Source organism: Hemibagrus wyckioides, linkage group LG16 (assembly GCF_019097595.1).
Source record: "Hemibagrus wyckioides isolate EC202008001 linkage group LG16, SWU_Hwy_1.0, whole genome shotgun sequence".
Lineage (NCBI taxonomy): Eukaryota > Metazoa > Chordata > Actinopteri > Siluriformes > Bagridae > Hemibagrus > Hemibagrus wyckioides.
The window spans coordinates 12,003,432-12,011,809 of NC_080725.1; the positions used below are offsets into that span (position 1 = coordinate 12,003,432).

The 8,378-nt window shown below is 39.7% G+C and overlaps 1 protein-coding gene across 1 annotated transcript; it reads right to left on the reverse strand.

The window, feature by feature from the left end:
* Positions 1 to 158: 158 nt before the first annotated feature.
* LOC131367084 (dehydrogenase/reductase SDR family member 13-like) lies at positions 159 to 2,642 on the reverse strand. The gene is made up of 5 exons (XM_058412300.1): positions 2,401 to 2,642; positions 2,050 to 2,168; positions 1,819 to 1,942; positions 1,367 to 1,693; positions 159 to 1,222 (listed from the first exon to the last, which is right to left on the reverse strand). The coding sequence occupies exons 1-5, from the start codon at positions 2,525 to 2,527 to the stop codon at positions 963 to 965; spliced, it is 957 nt and encodes a 318-aa protein (XP_058268283.1). The 5' UTR covers positions 2,528 to 2,642; the 3' UTR covers positions 159 to 962.
* Positions 2,643 to 8,378: the final 5,736 nt, after the last annotated feature.

Genomic DNA, 8,378 nt, shown 5'->3' on the forward strand with positions numbered 1-8,378 from the left:
AAGATTCTCCAGCCCTAAAAGATGCTGTATTCCTTTTGGTGTTTGTCTTTATCAAAAGATTGTTATATAGAAAATAAAATTAAAAAAATAGAAAGTTTGCAGACACCTCCAACTATTCACATGGTCTGCGCTTACATCATAAAGAGCAGCTTGATTGACATCCATCCATCATTTAATGAATTTAAACCAGCACGAACAATCAAACAGAACTAAACAACAGCATAAGCAAGATCTAACTTAAGTCAGAATGATCACGTTTCATTTCAAAAGCTCTGTGGATAGGACCACCAACATTAGCCTTGTGATTGGTTAGAGTTTTTTTTGGTGCTCTAACCTCAAGAAAAACACCTGATGTAAACCAGACATGTTTTTCTGTAGAATTCGAGTCAACTCTGACACAGTGACATGCAGGTTTTGTTTTTTTTTTAAACCACAGACGCACATGCAAAAGGCACATGTACAGAATGTGGCCGATGCCCTCAATCAAACAAACTGGAAAGGCCTGTAGGGTATGTTAACAGTGTTGAAAAAGTTCAGGCCTCAAAAGAAACAAAAGGAGGAAGGGGTGAAACATATGCAAAGATCACTGAAAATGACTATTTTGTCTATTAGAGTTAATCATACAGCATGATATTTCTATGTAATTACAAACAAGGATTGATTGATTAATTCTCACAGAAATACCGAAGGATTTTAAACCACACTTCAGATTTTATTACAATCATTGAAAAACAGTTTATAAATTGTACAACGTATAAAATGTAAACACAGTGCTCTTGCAGGATGCCCAGAATGTGAAGAACTGTGCATTTCCACATCCTCTAGAATGTACTTAATGCAACCATCAACTATGATCACAGTCTTAAAACTTATTTTCATACTTACAGGACATGAAATACACGAAATGACTGGAAATGGCTTCATGTCTCATAGGCTGCAGGTTTGACAGTTTTCTGTAGGGTTTAGGAAAGCCCACATAATTTCTCACTCACATCCCACAACTTCCTGGCTATGGCATTGTCTCTGGCTTTGTGGCTCACTTCCTGCATGGTGCAGCAAGAAAAGTAGCGGCCGCTGAAAGGCTCGATGCCTTCCTGTAGGGCGCAGTGGAGGGTGGTCTGGGCGCCAGTTGTCGTGTCCAAGAACAGCAGCCAGGCTATTGGTTCGATGAACACCTTCTGCCAGAGACTGACGTGACGCGAGAGCTCAGTTTTCACAATACCTGTCGGGGTTGAATTAAAATGAATTCCTCATGTTATAGATTTGTCCAAACACACCCAAGACAAATTTAAAAAAAAAAAAACTGAAAATGAAATGAAATATGACTAACACAAAATAGTGAGGTAAATGAGATCCAGGGACTTACCAGGGTGAACACTGTAGCAGGTGACATTAGTTCCCTTCAGCCTCTTTGCCAGCTCGTGCGTAAAGAGAACATTACAAAGCTTGCTGTTGCAGTACGCCTGAAAGAACTGCCAGCTGTATCTTCCACTACCCAGGTCTTTGCTGGTGACCAGTGCATCAAAATCGATCTTGCCCCACTGATGAGCCATCGAGGACAGGGTGATCACACGAGCTCCTGGGCTTTCCTTAAGCCGGTCCAGCAAAAGACACGTCAGCAGGAAGTGGCCAAGGTGGTTGACACCAAACTCAATACCAAAACCATCATCAGTTCGACCGTCCGCTACAAGCCCTGGGGAAAGACATTGTGTCGTTTCATTCTTGTTGCAACTTAGCCTGGCTCAAGGCCCAGTGTCTGCCAAGCAGTTTGAAATCGTAAACCTTCCAGTTGATCTGTATCATTTACTGTGGATTTACCTGCATTGTTAATAAGCACATCCAGTTTGGATTCTGTTTTCAGGAAAGTCTCAGCGAAGGACCGCACCACTTTCAGACTGCTCAGATCGAGCTGCATGTACAGTACATCAGTACTTCCAGTCACCTGTGTGTTGGGGGGGGGGGGGGGGGGGGTTGGGGAGAGAGAGAGGTTCATCCAATGCTTTTTCTTCTTCTACATGGACCACTCAATGTGAACAGAAGCATCTTTACCTTTTTAATATCACTGATGGCAGCTTCGGCTTTCTGTTGGTTCCTGCAAGCTAGGATCACTCTTGCACCTCGACCTGCAAGGTCCATTGCTGTGGCTTTCCCAATGCCAGTATTACCACCTGAGGAAGGTATGAGCAGTCAGTCAGTGAGGTGGTCTAGCCAGGAATGTGTCTTTAGACGTATATTAAAAAAGCAAAAGTACTAATGAAGTCTTTGATTAGAAGTTCATCAGAGCCTGGAACACATTTGATTATTTAAGCTGACTTTATGCTAATCTTTTATTAACATTACACCAGTTGGTGAACCCTCCATGAGAACTCGCCAAACCCGTCTGGATAAATCACGACTTACCGGTAATTATCACCGTTTTCCCACTCATTTCTCTCGCACCTGTACATGTCGACTTCTTAAACAAGGTGTTCACTAAAGTCACATACACGATTCCAATCAGCACGACGCCAATGACCAAGAAAAACATGTCGGAGATGGATAACGCGGAGTTTTCCTGCCAGTGAACGAGTCTTTGGCGTGGTGTGAGAGAAACACTCAGTGCTTTTGTACCGGTTTACCGAGGCCTGATGGACAGGTTTGTTCTCTTCGTGTGTGTGTGTGTGTGTTATATAGTAACCTAACCGGTTCATTGCTTCCTGTTTAGCATATTTATGGTGAGATTCCACAAGTGAGGCGCCATTTTGTTCTGATTTGCATATGTAAAATAAAGGTGAAAGACTTTTACAAAACACTCAGCACACAGTGACCACACTTCGTTAAAAAAAACATTTACAAATATATAATATTCCAAATATTTGGAATAGTCCAACAATTTCCTGAAGTTTATATCATTTGTAATCTGTATTATTATTATTATTCATGTAAATTAAAATATTTGTAAATACATTCATTACAACGTCCTTAATGTCCTCATGCCATCAGCATGGATGCTGGTTAACCACATTGTAACTGCTGAACAACTCAGTCCTGAGACTCATTTAAGAGCAAAATAATAAAAATTAAGTTGTTAAACACATTAAAAAAAAAAAAAAAGATTATTTTCTATATAATGTTTTGTAAAATTTCCACAATCAGTTGTGGATTCACCTGAATACTTGAACATAGGGTTGTACACCACACAGACAGGCTGCATAAGCTTGACACTTTATTTATTTACTTACTTACTTACTTACTTACTTACTAACTTACTTATTAACTAACTATCTAACTCACTGTAGAACAACACTAAATTTGAGTTTTACCCTGAAAGTCTGAAAGTCAGAAATCAGTCACTTTCTCTACCCTTTAATCTAATATTAATGTTTTTTGTTTTTACCTGTAAGGAACAAATAAATTTAAAAAATAAGGGTAAATAAATAACACATACAAAAACACAATATTTAGTTTAACTATTGTTGCATCTTGGCTTTTCGGACACTATGTAGATATTATGTTCATGTAAAACATGATGTTGCTAAATGTGACAACAAGGGTACATTTAGTCCCTTCTGTGAAAACACATACTTAATGAAGAGAAGGTACATATTCTTCGAATGTATTGAAGACGTCACAGCACAAGCAAGACGTATAATAACAAGTAACAAAAAAGCTTCAGTAGAGATTAGTGTTAGTCAGTGAGTGAGTTCTCAGATGTCTCAGGTTTTACCTCATGCACTCTGTCAGTGTGTGCAATTGGCTCAACTACCCTATTTAGGAATCATAGGAATTCTGCCTGACTTAATGTGGATTGAATGTTAAGGCTGGTGACCTCATGCTTGATGAATTTATGACAGGAATGATGAATGACATCAGTGACGCCATTGGCAAGTTTTTTCGATCGCTGTGCTGAGCGTTTAAAATACCTCTACACCGTCAGAGTGAACATCAGACAGATATAAGTTTTCCATCAGACATATATAAACAAAATACAAGTTATAAAGTTACTGATCTGATTAAAATGCAAAATAAGTCTCCTTAAAAGAGAAGAAAGTGTGACATTTAGTGCCTTTTAAACGCTTTAATGCTCTTAATTTCCTTTGCGTTCACACCCATGGGTGGAGTTTTTTTTTTTTAAGGCGTTTACCATCTCACACTATGAGACACACCTATGCAAAGGGCACAAAATAGATCACAAAGCACACTCTTTACAACAGCACATTTATCTTCTTGGATATGTATCTTGGTTCTTAAATAGAATGCGATGCAAAGCATTTAAACATCAGTACATCCCTAATTTGTACAGACCAAGCAAGGCCATGGAGTTTTTCCACTGACTTCCCGAAGCTTTCTGGCTATGGTGTCATCTCTAGCCTTGGGGTCCAGATCCTGCAACTTGCACTTGGAAAAATAGCATCCACTCAGGTGTTTGATGGCGTCCTGTAGAGTGCAGTGGAGAGAAGACTGAACTCCTGACTCTGTAGTCACGAAGAAGACTGGCTTAAACTTCCTCTTAATCCAGAGATGGCTTTCACTAGCTGGTTTTACAGTACCTAGAAAGAGATCAGACAATAGACATGATTTTTAGGATGATATTTAGTCATACACTGATTTTTTTTGCTTCTGGTGGAAAGTATTCTGCCCTAACTTGGATGAACACTGCAGCAGTTGACCTTCGTGCCATCGTGTCTTTTGACCAGTCATGTATGATCAGGACGTCGCAGTGTTTGCTGTGGGAGCGATTGATTGATTGATGGGTGTGGTTCATAAACTCAATCTCACTTCACTCTGTCATCCCAAATACAGAGCACAATAATCACAATAACTATCCATTAAAAAGAGATCAGCCTCAGATTTCTCTTCTTGGCTGACAGGAGTAGAATTTGATCATGGGTTTCACCTCAAGCTTCATGTCTTGTGCCTTGTGAGAAGCTTTTCTGCTGAGCATGATTTTAAAGAGTTATTTGAGTTGCAGTGGCCTTTCTCTGACCTGAGTGTACTGTATGCCCAGAAACATGTTTGTGTGGGAACATCTTGATATTGGATACATCGTGTGAAACTTCCCGAAGTAGTAATAATTGTGGCGGATGCTCTGATTATGTAAGAGATTCAAAAACCATGCAGAACTGGTTCTAGATGGCAGCAAGCCTTAGGCTAAAAGAATACTAATTAAAACCGACTTAATCCAAACATTTGTCACACACTTTGTTTTTATTGTAGCTAATTCCAGATCTAATTGACTGATATGAATTCAAGCAGGACTTATACGAACATTAAATAGCATGGAATTTAGGATCAAAATCTACCTTCACTGCTTGTCACTCATCCCTACATGCCAGTATCTTTCATGCTCCTCTTTTGGCCAGTTCTAGTGCTGTGGATTTTCTGATGCCTGTTTGCACCTAAACAGCACAACAGACAGAGTTACAGGGTTCCTGGCCCTGGACCTGCCAGCTGTCCTGCTTTTAATTAGCTGATTAGTTGAATTAGTTTGAATCTGTGCACTAAAGGTACAGCAAAATCCATGCATCTTGCAGCTTGCCTGTTACAATGACTTGCCTGTTACGATGACTAGTTTTATAGTTTTGCATATAGTCAAAACTATAAAACTAGTCATCGTAGTCAAGACACTATATTAAGGGAAACTCTACTGAAACTTCAAAAAAAGATATGATATTTTTTAGAACAACAAGCAGAGAAACCGGAGCCACCAGACATCTCGCTTTTATTTCCAATGCTGTCTCTATAAAAAACAAAATTTGATTTTTCTCATGGGAAATCCCAAAAATGTTTAACCTTCATGGCTGCCAATTTTCTGAATTCTGGACAGGAAGAAGGATGCAGCGTGTTAATAAGGACCGTTTTCTGTAACACGTATTGGTGTGTTGTGCCCTCTTATGGTGAATCCAAGTAACGCACGTCGGTCCCTTTGCTGAGTTTTTCCATCGCCCCCCAGTGGCCTATTTTAGCAGGTTACATGGAAGAAAAATAAAATCAAAAGCATGTAGAGGCTTTTTAAAAAGGATTTCTGTGCTAAAAATCGATTAGCTGAAACACTTCATGTTGTTGAAGTGACCTAATTGTAATTAAATTCCACTAATAAATCATAACACCAGTAGCCTGAAGATACAGCCAGTATTCAGTTACAGCTGTTGCACTAAATCAAACTCCACCCCACAGTGATTGGCATGTGGAGGCCATGATGTTGACGATGATGACAATGGGAGAATCCAAGGAATTGGTGAGGAAAGAATATTTTTATATAATATAAAAATATATTTGCACTTCATAAAGACTAATATGTAAAACTTTGTGCTGCTGCACCAACTGCAGGCCAATGTGAGTCCCCTCATGGGTCTCTAAATAGGGTGGGCCAGTTCTCACCTTTCTTTTGAATTTAGTGGCAAAGAACAATTCTAACAAAAACAACAAGGCTCTTGCACCTAAGTATAAATGTATTAAAGCCTGCAAGTCTGTTTTAGAACATTGTGTAATTGTAAAGTTTATGCTGTGAATTATAAACTGAATTGACTCAAAATAGTCACAAGCATTAATTATTTTTAGCCCAGTACAAAACTTAATAGAAAACCATAATGCCACATTTACGGCATTTGACAGATGCCCTTATCCAGAGCAACATACAAAAGTGCTTTAAAGTCTCTATAAGTTAATACATTAACACTGGTTCAATAGGTCACAGACTTAGGATACAATTAGCCTACTTTTTTTATTTATAATTTTTTTTATAAATATGTACATACAACATATAACAATTCATAAAAACAGGGAAAAATAAGAGCTAATTTAAGTGTTTCAGGAAGTGGTAGGTCTTCAGTCGTCGTTTGAAGGCAGTCAGTGACTCGGCTGTACAGACGTCTAGAGGAAGTTCATTCCACCACCTCAGTGCCAGAACAGAAAAGAGCCTAGATGTATACCTACCTCTTACCCTGAGAGATGGTGGGACCAGTCGGGCAGTGCTAGTGGATCTGAGGGAGCGAGGTGCAGTGTGATCAGTAATCAGAGCTTTGAGGTAAGATGGTGCTGGTCCATTCTTGGCTTTGTAGTCAAGCATCAGTGTTTTGAATCTGATGTGTGCAGCTACCGGAAGCTGTAGGGGACGCAGCAGTGGGGTGGTGTGGAGAACCTGGGCAGGTTGAAAACAAGTCGTGCAGCAACATTTTGGATCACATGCAGTGGACAAATGGTCTTCAGAGGAAGACCTGCCAGTAAAGAGTTGCAGTAGTCCAGTCTCGAAATGACCAAAGACTAAACAAGCACCTGAGTAGCCTGTGTTGATAGAAATGGTCAAATCCATGTACAGAAGGAACCAACAAGAGCGTGTCACATTAGCAACATGGAAGAAAAAGGACAGTTGATTGTCCATGGTTACCCCAAGGTTGAGAACAGTGGCCGAAGGGGAGATTATTGAGTTGTTCAGAGATAATGCAAGATCCTGGGCTAGGGATGAATCACGTGAGATGACCAACAGTTTTGCTGGGATTGACTTTCAGCTGATGAGCTGTCATCCAAGATGAAATGTCCACCAGACACGCTGAGATCCAAGCAGAAGCCGTGGTATCTGAGGGAGGGAAGGAAAAGATAAGTTGGGTGTCTTCGGCAAAGCGGTGGTATGAAAACCCATGTGGTGAGATAACTTTGCCAAGAGTGAGTGTAGAGGGAGAAAAGGAGAGGACCAAGTACTGAGCCTTGTGAGACACCCTCCATTTTACCTTATATGAGCAACCATCCAGGTAGGAAGCAAACTATTCCTATGCTGTTCCACAAGTTCCAAGACTCCTGAGGGTGGACAAGAGTCTTGTGGTTTACAGTATCAAATGCTGCAGAAAGGTTGAGAAGGATGAGGACCGAGGACAGCTTGGCCTATCTAGCAGCATGTAGTTACTCAGTGACCGCCAAAATGGCAGTCTCTGTGGAATGTGCTGCTTTGAAGCCACATATTGTTGAACAGATTATAAAAAAGGTTATTATATAAAAGTCTAATAATAATTATATATAGTACACACCCACAGAGACTGACTCTGTATGTAACCTAAGAGATAAGAATATACTAAAGGCATCAACCAATCGGCTGCTTGTTGCTGGATGGATTTAATCTAACACTGATATCATTGGCTGGTTGTTTAATGACTCACTGGGAACATTATATATTCAAGATTATTCTGGAGAATTATCTCTTTTTGTGATGCTTTTGTTTATTTTTTTTATTTAATTATTTCTACCAGTCTACTTTTTTTTTATAGTCCAGTTTGCTAAGCTTGCACCACTGATATCCAGTGAACTAATATGATGAGTGCAAAGTGGTGGTAAAAACTTCTCTCATCCACAACTTTATCGGTTTATAGGTTATATAGCTACAAAAAGAACAAACCACATGCAAAAGG

Bases quoted from the DNA above. Each gene is read 5' to 3' on its own strand.
- LOC131367084 (XM_058412300.1), bottom strand. From the start codon at position 2,527: ATGTTTTTCTTGGTCATTGGCGTCGTGCTGATTGGAATCGTGTATGTG. The intron at 1,943-2,049 runs GTAAAGATGCTT...CCCAACACACAG, and splicing joins CCATCAGTGATATTAAAAAG to GTGACTGGAAGTACTGATGT. The intron at 1,223-1,366 runs GTAAGTCCCTGG...CAACCCCGACAG, and splicing joins CTGCTACAGTGTTCACCCTG to GTATTGTGAAAACTGAGCTC.